We start from the raw sequence: 18,282 nt of genomic DNA, 5'->3' as shown, positions 1-18,282 counted from the left end.
CAGCAGTGTCCATCGCAACTCTTTCCATCAGTGCACCCACTTGGTACAGCAGAAGAGGGGCGCAACCATGTTTCTTGGGTTCCTTCTTGGCACAGCATACATCACAGGCCTGACACCACTCTTTAACATTCTGACGCATGCCAATCCAGTAGAACCTCGGCCACAGTTGGCTTAGAGTTTTCTTCACTCCCAGATGCCCACCAGTGATCTGGTTATGGGACTCATTCAATATCTCAGACATCAACTTCTTTGGAATCACCAGTAGCCAATACTGTACTTGCTGAGGCCATCGTGTATGTCCCACTGACACTCCAGTAGTCCGTTGTTCAAACGAAGAAAGTCCCACTGACTCCAATAGCTCGTGGTCATAGAGTTTTACCTGGAAACTTCTTCCCAAGATGGTCGCACTGTACTCCGCTGCAGCCACTCTTGCACTGGTTGTAAATCTGCATCCTCCATCTGCATCCTCTTCAGGCCTTCATCTGACACTGGCCCTGCTACTGCCATACGGCTGCTTTTCTTACTATGGTTCCCATTCCTGCCACACTCCTTGCCGTCTGTACTTTCGTCTTCTCGCACGCTATTTATCAGGGTTCTCCCGCATTTCTTCAGTGGTGGGGCTTCTTGGGAAAAATTGGTTGCTTGTTGTCTCTCATCACCAACCTTCACTAATTTACCCTCATCCTTCTCAATTGGACACTCATAACTGAAGTGTCCCATGTCACCACATGTTCAACACCCATTTGATGCAATCTGAGATTTTCTTGCAATGTTCCTTTCTTGCTCCTTCTTCCATTTGTAACAGTTCATCTTCTTGTGTCCCAGCTTCTTGCAAAACCAGCAACCTCCTCTGATCTTCTCTTGTTCTCTCTTCCACTGCTTGCAATCGACTTTCTGATGTCCTGGCTTTTTACAGTACCAGCACCTTCCTTCAAAATTTTCAGCTTCCTGTACCTGCGCCTTTCTTGCCTTGAATCCTACACCATGACCTGCCTGAAAGGTGGATGTACTGGACCTGACATAGGACTCAAATTCTAGAGCCCTGGCTAGTGTTTCCTGCATGGTTCTGGGTTGTGCCTGCTTCACTTGCACTTTCAACTCTACGCTGTCAAGAGCATCGATGAACTGGTCCCTCAGAAGAATAGCCAACAGGTTAGGTGCAGCTCCAGGGTACGCCTTATATGCCATATGAGAGCATGGAAGGATGACGAATGCCAGGAGATGTTGTCATATATGGCTAGCTATTTACAAAAAATAATTGAGAAAAGCAATAATATAATTTTGGTGGGTGACTTTACATGTAAAGAGGTGAACTGGGAGGAATGGTACTCGGGAGGCGGCGAGGATTCGTGAGGCACTATGTTATTAACCCTTTAACCGCGGGTATTGTTTTGGCCTGACTGTCCTCTCCCGCGGGGGTTTCAGCCAAATGTAAACAAACCTTTAAACCTTAATAACTTTGCACAGAATAAAGCTAGAGAAAAAAATAAGGTACCATTAGAAAGTACTAACCTTCAGCTTTCCATTGATGTAGGTTTCATGACTCTGTTGACTTTCACAGGACAGGCAGTGCCGTTAGAAGTGAGGGGTGTAAAATCACTATTTTTCGCTCACACACCATTACCTTCGCTCATACACCATTACCAAATGCCAACCTCATTCTGATAATAATACTATAAACATATATGAACACTGCACATACGATAAACACCCACTCTGTGTTCACTGAGGCAGGTAAAAGGCACTGTAATTACCCACACTTCACTGCCACATCAGCGGTGTTGTAATCACTATTTTTCGCTCACACACCATTACCAAATGCCAATCTCATTCTGATAATAATACTATAAACATATATGAACACTGCACATACGATAAACACCCACTCTGTGTTCACTGAGGCAGGTAAAAGGCACTGTAATTGCCCGCACTTCACTGCCATATCAGCGGTGTTGTAATCACTATTTTTCGTTCACACACCATTACCAAATGCCAACCTCATTCTGATAATAATACTATAAACATATATGAACACTGCACATACGATAAACACCCACTCTGTGTTCACTAAGGCAGGTAAAAGGCACTGTAATTGCCTGCACTTCACTATCACATCAGCAGTGTTGTCACTCACACAGCTGGACAGATACTGATGCGTGTTTGGTCCGGGGTGGGGTGGGGGGCCCAGGGGGTGGGAGGTGGGGCCCGAAGGGGGGGAAGAGGGAGGTGGAGGTTGGCTGGAGTGAAAGAACTTAATAGCTACTCTCCCTTGAAACAATTGGCGCTCGGAAAAAACGCGGGGTATTCAAAATATTCACAAACATTCGAGAATGACACCCGCGGTTTGGTCCAGTTTTTGCAGTGTCATTCTGGAATGACACCCGCGGTTAAAGGGTTAAATATAATAATGAATACTGTGATGATGCAATGGGTCAAAGAAGAGACACGGTTTCGAGGTGAGGACACACCAGCAAGGTTAGATTTACTGTTTACCAAAGAACCCGATGTAATAGAATCATTGAAATATCTCTGTCCTTTAGGAAAAAGTGATCATGTGGTCATTGAGTTCCAGATGATAATAGGGAACGTCGAGCCAAGAGACGAGCTTCATAGACAGGGAAGATACAACTTTGGGGAAGCAAATTTTACAGGATTGAGAAACTTTTTTGAAAATGCGGATTGGAGAAAATTCAGAGAAACAAGAGAGATACAGAGGAAGTGGGATATCTTTCTAGACCTCTATAATTTGGGAGTGGAAAAATTTGTACCAAGAGTAAGAAGGAAAGAAAACAGGAAAAAGGAGTGGTTTAATAGAAGGTGTATGATAGCAAAAAAAGGGAGCGATAAGGCGTGGAACAATTGGAGAAACAGAGGTAACAACAGAACAAAGGAAGAATATAAAAGATTTAGAAATGAATACACAAGAATACATAGAGAAGAAGAAAGGAATTTTGAAAAAGGTATAATAGACAAATGCAAAGATGAACCCAAACTGTTTTATAAATTTGTTAATGGCAAACTGAAACAAAAGGAAGGAATCACCAAACTGAAAGTAAAAGGAGAGGTCTATAAAGATGCAGCAATCCAAGCTGAATAATGAACAAATGTTGCCAATCGGTTTTCACTAATGAAAACGAGTTTGTGGAAGGGGAGGGAGTGATTAGATATGTACCGGTGATAAAAGATATAAAAGTGGAGGTACAGGAAGTGTATAAATTACTGGAAACTCAAGATGTAAGGAAAACCCCAGGACCTGATGGAATTTCTAATTGGGTACTGAAGGAATGCAGAGAACAATTGGCGGATAAGATTCACAGTTTAATTGTGTGTTCTCTGGAAGAGGGGAAAGTGCCTCAAGAGTGGAAGAGGGCAAATGTGGTACCAATTTATAAGGGAGGAAACCAGGAAGAACCCCTGAATTATAGACCAGTGTCCCTAACCAGCAGGTTGCAAAATTGTGCAAAGGAATTCTGAAAGATAGATGGATAAATATCTGGAAGAGATGAATATTTTGGCTGATAGTCAGTTTGGATTTAGAAGTGGAAGGTCACGTGTTTCCAACTTGTTGAGTTTTTACTCAAGAGCGATTGATGTACTACAGGAGAGAGATGGTTGGGTGGATTGTGTGTATTTAGATTTGGAGAAGGCCTTTGACAAGGTACCCCATAAGAGACTAATGTAGAAACTAGAGCATATAGGAGGACTGAAGGGGAACCTCCTGGAATGGATGAGAGACTTTTTGAGAGACAGACAAATGAGGACAGTAATAAAGGATAAGATGTCTGGATGGAGGGAAGTAACAAGTGGAGTCCCACAGGGCTCGGTGTTGATGCTAGTAATGTTCCTGATTTACTTAAATGATATGGTAGATGGAGTAAACAGTTATGCAAGTCTGTTTGCCGATGGTGCAAAGATCTTGAGGAAGGTAGAGGTTGACGAGGATTGTAAAATGTTGCAGGAGGATCTGGATAGGATACACGAATGGAGCCGGACGTGGGAAATGAAATTCAATGCAAAGAAATGTAAAATATTGGAAATGGTTAAAAGTACCAAGAGGCCATCATTGAATTATTTGATGGGTAATGAACCAATCACAAAAGTGAGAGAAGAGAAAGATTTGGGTGTGCTGGTCCAGGACAGTTTGTCACCTGAAAAACATTAACAAGACAGTTAGAGACTAATATAAGAGTAGCTTTTCATTATATGGATGAGGAGATGATGAAAAATTGAGAGTGGCCATGATTCGCCCCAGGTTAGAATATGCAGCAGTAGTGTGGTCCCCACACAAAAAGGAAGATATAAACAAGATTGAGAGAATACAAAGAGCAGCAACCAAAATGATCCCCAGTCTGTCAGATCTGTCGTACAGAGAGAGGCTGGAAAAGCCGGAGTTGCCTTCCTTAGAAGAAAAAAGAAAGAGAGGCGACATGATTACAGTGTTTAGGACCATGATGGGAGTAGATAAATTTGACAAAGAAGATCTGTTTTTATGGGATAAGAGAGTAACAAGAGGACATGGAATGAAACTGAAGAAGCCAAGCTGCTTGAAGGATATCAAGAAATATAGATTTCCTTATAGATGTATAGACCTGTGGAATAGCCTGGACAAAGAGATCGTCCAGTCCAAAAACTTAAATGAGTTTAAAACTAATTTTGACTTACTGAGAAACGGAGACGGGACCCCACGAGCATAGCTCATTTCCTGTATATCACAATTAGGTAAATACACACACACACACACACACACACATGGCAGTAGTGTGGTCCCCACATAAAAAGAAAGATGTAAACAAGATAGAGTGAATACAAAGAACAGCGACCAAGATTGTCCCTAGCCTGGCAGATCCGTCATACAAGGAAAAGCTGGAAAAGCTAGATCTGCCCACCTTAGAAGGAAGGAGAGAGAGGGGCGACATGATTGCAGTGTTCAGGACCATGATGGGAGAAGAAAAAATTGACAGAGAATGTCTGTTTGTATGGGATGGAAGAGTAACAAGACAACATGGAATGAAACTGAAAAAGCCAAGCTGCTTGAAGGATATCAAGAAATATAGTTTGCTTTATAGATGCATAGACCTGTGGAATAGCTTGGACAAAGATATCGTCCAGTCTAAAAACTTAATTGAGTTCAAAGCAAAATTTGACTTATTGAGAAACATAGACTGGACCCCACGAGCGTAGCTCATTTACAGTATAACACAGCTAGGTAAATACACATACTTTTCCATCACCCCTTTTTGATGTATCATAATGACATCATAATCAACAGCATCCTGACCTTAATTCCCAAGTAAGAGATCAGTTAAGGTAGAATGCAGATGCAAAGAGAGAGAGATAGAGTAAAAATCTGGAAGAACTGTCAGACATGTGCCCAGTGAAATGAGCCAGTCATTCACACACTTTCCAAGCTTTTAAAATCTGGTTCATCTTACATGCAGAAACCAGCAGCACACACTGTAATTTTTCCCTTATAGGTACACGTCATGAACAGGCAAGGATTTTGGGTGTATGTGGGGGACATGTGCCCACCCCCTCGATTTTCAGCAGACCAGTGATTACTTATAATAAAAGAACAGTGTTATTTGCTAGATTATATGCAATGAATATCTTACTGCACTTGCATTTGCCCATATTATTATTCTCCCATGATTTTTCATTCATTCATTGCCAGACGCCATGTATCCCAAATGGGGTGGCCAAGGCTTAGAGTTAATTGCTTTACAGGGAGGGGCACTAATCCTCCACCGACCCCACTTGACACAAACAAGTAAAATAAATGAACATTTTTATATATCTTATTGTTTTTATATTCCATAATTATATTAGAGGGTATTTCTGCCAGGAATCATTCCCTCCATGTTCCAAGGTGCTGGGTCCAATCCTGATAAATACATGCTAAGTATTCTGCCAGTGGTATGAAGTTAAAAAAAAAAAAAAAAAAAGAGAGAGAGAGAGAGAGATGTAACTGTTGTCATGTGCACCTCCATCAGTTTGAGTTATCCATTTGACTTATCCATTCATTTTGATCCAATGTCATCAAGTTTCAACTATGCTTTCTCATTCATACTAGTACATGTTTACCATGTCCATTCATTTTCCTGGCATGCCTCAGCGATATCTTTAGTATTCTCTCTTCTCCACTTCATTTATATCTGTGTTATCTATACGACTGTACCATATGTCACACTGTTTCTAGCTCTAAGCTTACTTACACATTGTCCCTCATGAATCCTGGTCAGAGTTCACCCTTATGTCATCGTTTTCGTTCGTTTTCATTTTTAAAGGCTCAAACATGCTTGCATGTGTCGGCCTTGGTCACCTAATGGCGGCTCTCCACGCTGCACGATCCATTGCAGCCTCCCTGTTCAGTCCCTTAACCCTAAGGTCACACTTAATGACCTCGTCCCATGTCTTTCTCGGTCTACCCCTCATAACCCCACCCCCAATATTAACACTTCTCACCTTCCTCACCCAATTATCATCCCCCATCCTCTCCACATGTCCAAACCACCTCAATCTACCTCTCCTCATCACAACACCAATACACTCCAGTCCCATCCTACCTCTCAACTCTTCCATTGTAAACCCAGCCCCTCCAGGCCTTGGACGCAGGGACGCACTGCACATCCACCTAATCATTGTCATTTCTGTACGTCTGAGCCGGCGAATGTCTTCCTCCTTCACTGCCCAGGTCTCACTACCATACAGCATTACACTCCTAACACATGCTGCATACAAAGACCCCTTAGCACGTAGGGAGAGGCCTCTCAATGTCAGGAGAGGCAAGAGCTCCCTGAACTTCTTCCAACCACTTCTCACCCTAGCCACAGAGCTAGCTCCAGCCCCACCTCCAGCACACAACATGTCTCCCAAATAACAAAACTCTTCCACACACTCAAGAGATTCACCAGCAAGTTCAATCCTTTCACGTCTGACGATCTCCGCCTGCTCACCCCAGCACGCCGTACACATAAAATCAGCATTATCTCGCAGTCTACATCTGATACCACTACATCTCTTATGCACCCATTTATCACACACACTGCACAAGATGGAATTGCTTCCCACGCCCTTGTGGCAAACTGCACATGGCCACTCTCCCTCGTCTTTGACAGTACCGCCACCAACCCTAGATATCATCACTTTTGTTTTATCTGCATTTACCCTTAAACCCTTTTGCCCCATACCATCTCTCCACTTCCTAAACCTTTCCTCCGCCTCCCTTTCATTCTCTGCAATCAACACCAAATCATCAGCATACAACAACTCCCATGGGAGTCCGTTTCTGAAGTCACGTGAAAGGGCTTCAAGTACCATGATAAACAACATGGGACTCAAGACTGACCCCTGATGCACACCAACATTCACGGAAAACTCATCACTCAAATCTCCATTCACTCTCGCCTGGGTGTGAGCACCCACATCCTGATGCAAGTTATGGACAAGTGAACGCAGTTTTAAAAATTTGCAGCATCCCTCAGATGCAGATTATTTTATGTAAGTAGTGAGAGCAGTGGAAATGAGTTACTTGAGAGGAGCATGTGGAGTGACATGGAGGGACAGGTTGACGAATGAAGAAGTGAAGGAACGTTGTGGGGTAGATGTGGATGTGGTTGAAAAGATTAGGAGAAATACACTGAGGTGGTTTGGACATGTGGAGAGGATGGAGAATGAAAGACTGACTAAGAGGGTGTATGTAGGTGAGGTGGAGGGAGGGAGAGGGAGGGGTAGACCGAGGATGAGGTGGAGGGATGGAGTTGAGAGGTATATGAGGGAGGGGGGGGTGAGTTGGGGGGAGGGGAGTCAAATGGTGGGTGACAGAGTGACTTGGAGGCGTTTTGTCTGCGGCCACCCTTTGCGGGATTAGGGCGTCGGGCTATAGATAGATAGATAGATAGTGATTTCAGATATATAACTTGACAGCTGTAGATGAGTTTAATGCCTTCTTCAACAGTTTCACCTCTCTGTTATTTTGTTCAAACCAGAATACGATATTATCTCGTCTTTCATTGGTCAATTCCCAACGACATTTGGAAGCAGCCCTGTAATGGTCAGCTCTTTACAAGAAAACTCAGTAAATAGATGGAGATGATTTTATGGTAATGAACATGTGAAAACCATAGTCCATATGTGATTTCATTTTTATTGCTTTGTATTTCATATAGAAGCCAAATGTAAGCACTGTGCTAATTGCCGGTAATGAAAAGCAGCTAACAGTTCCCTCTTACCAAGCCCATTAAATACTGTACCCTGTACAAATAATTACAAAAATTTGTGGGTGATGCCTGTTACAAGTAGGTAACACTTCAACATCAGCTGTGGATATATAAACTTTAGCCAGCCAAAAAGTAACAAGAAACTTAGAATAACTTCCCATCAGGAACAACTGAGTTATTTGAGAGGAGTAGGTGGAGGTACATGGAGAAATGGACTGACAAGTGAGGAAGTGAAGGAGCATTGTGGTGTGGATATGGATATGATAGATAGCAGAAAGAGAAATACACTGAGGTGGTTTTGGTATGTGGAGAGGATGGAGAGTGAGAAACTAATGAGGAGAGTGAATGTGAGGTGGAGGGGGGGAAACTAAGGATGAGATGGAGTGGAAAGGTATACAGTATAAGAGAGGGGGGGGGGGGTCTAAGTTGGGCAGAGGACATTGAAATGGCAGGGGACATGGCAACATGGAGGCGATTTGTTTGTGGTCACCCCTTACAGGAGTATGGCGTCTGGCTATAGATAGATAGTTAGATAGGCTTATTCTAATAAAGTTCTTAGGTACCTGGTAGAAAAATCAAGAAAATTATATGACAAAGATCTCAGTTGTAGCACTCAAAATTGCATCAAAATGCATCAATTTAGGCAAAAATTTTCAGAGGGACATGCCCCTGCTTCCCCCCTAAAGTAGACTTTGCACCTAAGGTGCTTCTATTAGTGCAGCATGACATGCAGATAGGATTTTGTTGCTGCATCATTTTCTCTATGCCCCCTTATGAAGTAGGACTCAAAGTTTTCATGACCCAATGAGTACCAGTACCCCATTTCTTTCAATCCTAGGGTGAATCCTGCATATATTTCATATCTGATCCAGTCTTCACAACCTGTACATATTCCTTATCAGTCCTATTTCCGCTGCTCCTGTATCTGACATCAAACTCATGCTGTACCAAAATTTCACACCTGTATATAAGCACTAACACAACTTCATGCAGTCTTTTTGTAATCTCAATGTTCAGTCCTCTGTTTTGTATCCAGACTTTCATAACACTAGTTACCTTTCCATCTTCAGTCACTCTTTTCTGTGCTTTTTTTTTTTTTTTTTTTTTTTTTTTTTTCCGTTAACTTTTCTGTTACAGCACTGGGATAGAGTACCTAAACCTTTTCAGCAGTTTCACTAGCACATCACTGTGTGTGTTACCCTCAGTTTTAGTACCCATCGTTAACATTCAGACTATGCCGTATACAAACATTCACAAAACTCTGAACCAGTCTGCAAATATCCTGGTCACTATTAACATGAATAGCGGAAAGCACTCCAGTCTTTACCATACATCACCAATCTCATTCATAGTTCCATAACAGCAGTTGTACAGAGCTACTTTTAGTTAATATTTACCAAATTATCAATATTAACTGTGTAACATTACAGTATTGTTTTGTCTTTTTTTCATGGTTGTAACAGTGCCAGGCTCTACTGTATGCATGTGCAGGATGGCGTATAGAGACCATCGAGCAGCTTGGCAACCGCTACAACAGGTACCACCCACTGCAGAAAGCATTGCATGGATTTTATGGAACCCAGTGTGGTTTCTGCTCACCAGGCATGATTATGACAATGTATGGGTAAGTAAAGTGACAAAAATACTGTATTTACAGTACAGAAACCTCTTGATTATCTGACATAATAGAGCAAAAGGCATGTCAGGGTAGTGAAAATGTCCGGATAATGTACAATAACCCCCCGCAATACCCATACCCTACCTATACCCAACCTCCTACCTGTACCTAACCTAATCGTACAGTACCTCTGCTTATTCTGGTAGTGTTCTCTGGTCATTTTGGCATATGTAGACATTAAAACACACATAGGAATATGGAAATTAATGCAGAACACCAAGAAAACCATGAAGAAAAAAAAAAAATGAAAAATAAAATCTATATGAACAGTACCCTTCCTAAGTCTGTCAGTGTTTTCTGGTCATTCCGGCATATTTAGACATCAAAACACATACAGAAATATCCAAAGTAATGCTAAACACCAAGAAGACCATGCAAAATATATATATATACAGTAGAACCTCTTTGGTCCAGACCCCTTTAATCCGGATTTCTGTTAATTCGGGCAAAATTTAAAAATAATAAGCTCCAAAAATATGTTGAAAGTAATTCTTAAGTCATTTTCAGTATTGGCACGGAAAGCGATCGTCATTCGTTTAGTCTCGGATCACGCTAGGTCGCAACATGGGCGCCTGTTTAAACACACGCTAGCATTCATTCCATCAACTAGTTCACCAACCATTTATATTTTTACGCTGTATTTCAAAAGTTAATCCTCCTTACCATGCCTCTTATTGCAAGTGTAGCTTCTGGAATGAATAAAGGTGTTAAAAGGAGGAGTTTGCTTACACAAAAATGGGTCAGAATATTCTGCAGTGTTTAGTTATGACTGTAGGTTATTTTTTGTACTTAAATGTGCTTTACTTGTACATCAAACATTAGCTTCTTGCCCATATGGGCGTTATCAATATGCCAAATATGACAATGTATTTTTTGCCTACATAAGTTTTATTTTTATTCCAAATATTACAATTAATTAATTAATTAATTTTTTTGCCTACACAGGCCTTAGTCACTTACTACAATTTAAAATGTAGGCTAGTTTCTTGTCATGGCCTTACCTGTAAATTATGCAATACAAAACTATTATACATGATTAGTTTGGTTATTTTAGTATCCTTTCATCTTTTGCAGTTACATAGGGATTACATTTGCCACATATGTTAATAATTAACAAACATACCATATGTAGATAGTTTTTGGTATGAACTGGAGATTACCCTGATGGTCCGGACAATCTGCTAATTTGGACAACCCTTCCCCCCATATAGTCCGAATGAGAGAGGTTCTACTGTATATATATATATATATATATATATATATATATATATATATATATATGAAGTACCTATATGTACAGTACCCCTCCAAATTTTGGCATTGTTTTCCAGTCATTCTGCCATATTGAGACATCAGAACATGTATAGGATTATCCAAAGTAATGCTAGACACCAAGAAGACCATGCAAAATATATATATATATATATATTGCCAGACGCCTCAATCCCATTTGGGGTGGCCACAAACAAATCGCCTCCAAGTCGCCCTGTCCCCCGCCATTTCACTGCCCTGCTTCCAACTCACACCCCCCTCTCTCATATACCTCTCCACCGCATCCCTCCATCTCATCCTCGGCCTCCCCCTCCCTCTTCCCCCCTCCACCTCACTCACATACACTCTCTTTGTCAGTCTTTCACCCTCCATCCTCTCCACATATATATAAAGTACCTATATGTACAGTGCCCCTCCAAATTTTGGCATTGTTTTCCAGTCATTTTGCCATATTGAGACATCAGAACACATATCGGAATATTCAGATTAATGCTGAACACCAAGCAAACAATGCATAAACAACAGAAATCCATAAAAGTCTGAAGATGGTTGGAAAATTAGTTATCTTTCTGGAACATGAGTGATAGCTTCTCCCGGGGCACATACAAAATAATTCCACTGCCAGGTATGCCACCGGAAATTGGTTATATTGGTATAAATGATATACCATCATCTTCACTGGTGTTTATACTATGAGCTAATAAAAACACAGAAAACTGATGGGTAAAATAACAAACTGCAGTAAGAATAAATGTTGTTCAAGAATAAAACTTACCATCATATAACTTCCCACCATCCTAGTGTAATATTTTGCTCGCACCTTGCAAGAGCTAAGCACACGTCTAGATGCAGAATTTCATGAGCTTTTTCATAGTGTTTTCAGAATTTTGATACCACCAATATTATCCAGATACGGTAATCCCCCATTCTCCGACATAATAGAGCCAAATGCATGTCTGGGTAGTGGCAGTGTCTGGTAATGAACAATATCTCCCTAGTATACCCAGACCCTACCTATACCCAACCTCCAGCCTATACCTAACTTGTTTGTACAGTACCTCTGCTTACTTTGGCAATGTTTTCTGCTTATTCAGGCATATTTAGACATCAAAATACTCAGTATCCAAAATAATGCTAAACACCAAGAAAACCATGCAAAAAAAACATTGAAAACAAAACATCCTACCTATGCACTACTGTACTGTATGTACAGTACCCCTCCTAATTTTGGCAGTGTTCAGGTCAGTATGTCATATTTAGACATCAGAGCACACATAGGAATAGCCAAAATAATGGTAAACATCAAGAAAATCATGATAGAAAAACATTGAAAACCAAAAAACACCCTACCTTTACACAACTGTATGTACATTTCCCCTCCAGATTTTGGCACTGTTCTTGGGTCAGTCGGCCATATTGAGACATCAGAACACACTTAGGAATATCAAAAGTAAAAAGAAAACCATGATAAAAAAACACTGAAAACCAAAAAAACACCCTACCTATACACTACTGTATGTACAGTACTCCTAATTTTGGCACTGTTTTCAGGTCAGTCTGCCATTTTAGACATCAAAATACACATAGGATTATCCATATTAATGCTAAATACCAAGGAAGCAATGCATAAACAACAAACATCCAAAAAAATAATTCAAGACGGTTGGAAAATCAGTTATATGACACCAGTGATAACTGCTTCCAGGCCACGAAAAAATTCCTCAGCTAAATATGCCACCAAAAATTGGTTAAATTGGTATAAATGGTATGCCATCATCTTTGCTGATGTTTATACTCTAAGCTGATAAAAACACAGAAAACTGATATGTAAAAGTACAGAAATCCAGTGAGAATAAATTTTGTTCAAGAGTACAACTTGCCTTCATATAACTTCCGACTGTCCTGGTGCAAAGTTTTGCCAGCACCTTCTAACAGTTAAGCAAATGGCTAGATGCAGAATTTCATGAGTTTTCTCGTGGATTTCATGGAATTTTTATACAACCAACCGTATTCGAATAAATCGCAAAAAAAAAAAAAAAAAAAAAAAACACTAGTCAGTGCTATCAGTGTGAAGGAGGGGAGGGACTGAGGGAGTGAAGAGGGAGCTGGGAGGGTATGGAAGAGGGATGGGAAGGGGGGAGAAGCAAGGCTGTGGAAAGGATTTTCACCCTTCTGTCATGAAGCGGACGGGCGCTTTTACTGTACATTTACATGTGGCTTGTGGTCTGTTAGACGCGTGGTGGCCATTCGGAAACTAAACTCCAAGTCACCGGTTGACTTTGGACGTTCGGTAGAGAGGCGGACAACCACTGTCACTGAACATGTACCTGTGGCTTGTGCTCTGTGTTCAATGCTTGGTGGCAGTTGGGAAAAACTTATCCCAGTGGCAACGCAACTTTGGACATTCAGTGGGATGCATACGGATATTTTGACACCACTTGTGGGTTACAGTCGTATTGCTCAGGTGCTGGAGGTTCATTAAGAGTGATCAGACCAGAGTGTGACTTAGACCATTCATTACAGAGGCAGACGGACATTTTATCTCTGGTTGTGGGTTACGGCCTATTTCCTGTTCACGGTTCGAGCCTAGCGGCCACAATATTGAATGTTTGAACATGTCAGCCGGCTGGTCGGAGTTCTCGGGGACTTTTACACCCAGATAATGACAAGTAATTTTGAATGATTGTTTAATAGAGCCAAGGTCCAGTATCCGGATAATGAACAGGTCCGGATACTGCACATCAGGATAAATGAGAGATTACAGTACGTTGCCAAAAAATTTAAAAACTCATGGGTCAGTGCATTCAGCATGAAGGAAGGGAGGGAGTGAGGGGGGAGCTGGGAGGCAGGTCTAGGAAGGTGGGGAGCATGGGAGGGTATGGAGGAGGGATGGGAGAGTGGGAGAAGCAAGGTTGTGAGCAGTATTTTTACCATTCTGTCATGAGGAGGACAGGTGCTTTCACCTGACTTGTGGCTTGCAGTCTGTGTTACACGTGCAGTGGCAGTTGGGAAAGACCAATCCCAGTGGCCACGCGACTTTGAACATTCATTGGGGATGCGTACTGGCGTTTTGACACCACTTGTGGGTTATGGTCAATATTGATCGGGTGCTGGAAGTTAGTAGGGTGTGATCGAGCCAGCTTGTGACTTTGACCATTCTGTGCGGGGGCAGACAGACATTTTAGCTCAGGTTGTGGGTTGCAGTTTATTTTCCATGCACAGCTAGAGCCCAGCAGCCATGATACCGATTGTTTGAACATGCCAGCTGGCTGGCCGAAGTTCTTGGAGACATTTATATTTGAATAATGACGAGTAAGTTCAGATAATGGTTTAATAGATCCAAGGTCCAGTATCCGGATAATGAACAGGTCCGGATACTGCACATCCAGATAAATGAGGGATTACTGTAAATTGTTGTGATTCTCATTTGTTTTGCTTCTAAATGCAGTAATTTGTATTACATCATAGCGACAGAAAACAGTCTTTCAGAATGTGGTATGTATGGATACTTAGCTGTGAACTTGTAATGTTTGTTTCAGATACATAAACCTGTACTCCAGATACTAGAACTAAACAGTATACCAGCATGCAGTAGTGTAGTTAGACCATGTACTTGTTGGTTGCATCCTTAGACTAAAACTGTGAAATAACTTCATGCATTTTCAGTCAGATGCAGTCAGGAAAGCCACTGACCTCAGCAAAAGTGGAGAAGTCTCTTGATGGGAATATATGTCGCTGCACTGGCTACCGACCCATTCTGGATGCCTTCAAGTCCCTCAGTGTAGATGCAGATGAACAGCTCAAAAACAGGCTGGCTGATATAGAAGTAAGTTTGTCCCATTTCAGATGCCTTGTGTTTTTGCAAATGAACTAAAAAACAGGATGATTTATAAGCAAATTAATTGCAGAGTGTTTTGCAGGAGTTACTGGAAAATTGTATTCTATTATATCTGTTATCACCTCTTACCTTATGTAATTTCTGACAGTGTCCTCTTGACCTGTTTACTGGTAGTCTGTAGTTTGACTTGTCAGTTTTGCCCTTCTTGTTACACACCTGTACATCTATGTCATATACAGGTGTTCTTTTTTTCTTCTTTATTCCGGTGTAGCTAAATATAGTTTTTCATCTTGTCTTCATAACTTAATTCACTAGGCTAGGTACCCAGTGATGTGGCTGCACACTGTACTTTTTTTTTTTTTTTTTTTTTTTTTTTTTTTTTTTTTTTTTTAAATGAGGGTTCCATGCAACTGCAGCACATTCAGTTGCTTGCCTAATAAATGCTGTAATTGGGTGTTCTGTATCCTCATTTGTGAACTGTACAAGGTCTTATAGAAAAGTATCCAACCGTATTGTTTTTCCTTGTAAACCAATAGGAGCAAGGGAATGTAACTCAGTGGAGCATAACTTTGAATCATTGTGCACATGCTCAGATAATTACGTTCAGTGATGCTACGCAACCCAGTTGCTGCTGTGTAGTGGGTGTCTGAGGACAAGTTCTTTTTGCTCATCACATTTTCATATGGTATAATTGTTCCTCTGTACAAAGGAAAAGGGGAGAGAGAAGTATGTGGTAACCATAGGGGTATTTGCCTTCTTAGTGTGACTGGTAAAATATATGGTAGAATACTCATTGATAGGGTTAGGCATATGACAGAGGAGCTAGTTGGAGAAGAACAAGGGGGATTTAGGAAGGGAAAAGGATGTGTAGATCAGATATTTGTTCTAAGATGTTTAGTGGAGAAGTATCTAGAGAAGGGAAGGAAAGTGTATGCTGCCTTCATGGACTTGGAGAAAGCTTATGACAGAATAGATAGGCAAGGTATGTGGAAGGCATTAAGAATATATGGAGTGGAGGGGAAATTGTTGAGTGCTGTAAAGAGTATGTACGAGGGAGCTAGGGCTACGGTGCGAGTGGATGGTGAGCTGAGTGAGTTCTTTGATCTCAATGTGGGACTGAAACAGGGGTGTGTGATGTCTCCATGGCTGTTTAATATATATATATGGATGGGGTTGTAAAGGAGGTGCAAGGTAGGGCAGTGGATGTGGGGCTGGCCCTGATGAATGAGAGTGAGATTTGGAAGCTTCCGGTGTTGCTGTTTGCTGATGATACAGTATTGTTGAGTGAAGATGAATGGGAGTTGCAAGGTTTGGTGAATGAATTTGGGACAGTGTGTAGGAGGAGGAAGCTGAAAGTTAATGTAAACAAAAGTAAAGTTATGGTGTTTGAGAGGAATGAAGTCACAGAATGTGCAGTGAGGTTGGATGGTGAGGATATGGAGAATGTGATTGCATTCAAGTACTTGGGTAGTGTGATGAGTAAGGATGGAACTTTGGGGGATGAAGTACATGAAAGGGTACAGCAGGGAAGGAAGGTTGTTGGTACACTGAAAGCAGTGATGAGAAATAGGGAGGTGAGTATGGAAGTTAAGAAGTCACTGCATGATAGTATTGTGATCCCTACCCTGACGTATGGAAGCGAGGCGTGGACTTTGCAAGGGGGGAACAAGTCAAGAGTGAGAGCAGTGGAAATGAGTTACTTGAGAGGAGCATGTGGAGTGACATGGAGGGACAGGTTGACGAATGAAGAAGTGAAGGAACGTTGTGGGGTAGATGTGGATGTGGTTGAGAAGAGTAGGAGAAATACACTGAGGTGGTTTGGACATGTGGAGAGAATGGAGAATGAAAGACTGACTAAGAGGGTGTATGTAGGTGAGGTGGAGGGAGGGAGAGGGAGGGGTAGACCGAGGATGAGGTGGAGGGATGGAGTTGAGAGGTATATGAGGGAGGGGGGGGTGAGTTGGGGGGAGGGTAGTCAAATAGTGGGTGACAGAGTGACTTGGAGGCGTTTTGTCTGCGGCCACCCTTTGCGGGATTAGGGCGTCGGGCTATAGAATAGAAATAGAATAGTTTTGATGACTGAGTGAATCGAGCAAACATTATTACATCATATTTTGTAAAAACCTAGATGACACACAATCTAAAACCATCAGGAAGATTCTGTAGGCTTCTGGCAATGAAGATGTGGGTGTTACTCAAATTAAGGACTGATACAATTGCTTTAAAAATGGTTGAATGTCAGTGGAGAGAGAAAAGTGTTCTTTCGACTACCTGTATAAAGGTGGTGTTCATTTCGAGTACACTCCAGAAGGCCAAATAGTCATTAAAGAGTACTATCTGGAAGTTCTCCATCACAATGAAATCCAGTGTGTCACAGGAGATGAGAGTTGTGGGAGGCAGAGAACTGGCAGCTCCACCATGACCTTTCTCCAGCCCACTTATCCCATCTCATCCAGGATTTTTTTGGCCAAACTCAGGATCACACAGGTCCAGCAGGCTCCCTGCAACTTTTGTTCGTTTCCTAAGCTAAAGATGCTGCCGAAGGGCTCGAGATTTGAGAATACAAATAAGATATAGACAAATGTGGCAAGATCTTGTTGGCGATCTCATAAAACTGACTTTACAGAATGTTTTCAAAAATGGAAGTACTACTGGGCTAAGAGTGTTAATTTTCAAAGGGTATACTTTGAAAGGGATTAAAGTTTGAATTCAGTAAGTTTTTTTTTTTTTTTAACTCTTACAATCCCACCATCGGCATGGTGCCGACAGTACAAAACGTCTCGATTAATCCCAGCGACGTGATGGTGCTGACGGCAAAATTCGAGCACTGTAGCACATCTCAAATTGCTTCAATCTTGCTCATTTTTTGCTAAAGAGTAGCTTAATGTATTGGCAACACTGTGTCCAAGCAGCTGTAGTACTGAGTTTGGTTCTGCATGGCTGGGTAACATCGGTTTCCCACTGTCCGTCATAGCTTCAGAATGTCGCGAAAATCACGCCATTTTTCTGCCTCATTGGGCTGGGGGAGACTGTTGAAATTGTCACATGGATCCTTCTGTCCCTTCATTTAGTGATTCTTCAGAAGAGGAAGACCTGGATGACTTCTGGGGAGGAATATGAGCCAGTGGAGAAGGATACTGAGAACAGGGAATCCCCCATTCTCCTCCCCCGTTCTCTCTCATCCCGCCCAGTTGGGTGTGAAAACGTTGCTCATGTCTTGGAAAACTGGCTAAAAACACAACAGACGGCCATCCTGCTCTTATTTCTCTTATAAGTAG

At 41.7% G+C, this 18,282-nt stretch overlaps 1 protein-coding gene across 1 annotated transcript in view; it reads left to right on the top strand.

The window, feature by feature from the left end:
• LOC145392518 (uncharacterized) overlaps nt 1–18,282 on the top strand; it is a 303,717-nt gene that overhangs the window by 12,585 nt on the left and 272,850 nt on the right. The window contains exons 3-4 of the mRNA XM_080266913.1: nt 9,680–9,840; nt 14,833–14,992. Coding sequence (XP_080123039.1) covers nt 9,680–9,840; nt 14,833–14,992 — 321 coding nt within the window. The remainder of the gene's footprint in view (nt 1–9,679; nt 9,841–14,832; nt 14,993–18,282) is intronic.

The sequence above is a fragment of the Coenobita brevimanus genome, chromosome 22 (assembly GCF_032717465.1).
Source record: "Coenobita brevimanus isolate Jiangsu-jjx chromosome 22, ASM3271746v2, whole genome shotgun sequence".
Taxonomy (NCBI): domain Eukaryota; kingdom Metazoa; phylum Arthropoda; class Malacostraca; order Decapoda; family Coenobitidae; genus Coenobita; species Coenobita brevimanus.
Note: the sequence above shows the minus strand (reverse complement) of the source record. Positions and strands in the feature narration are given on the sequence as shown.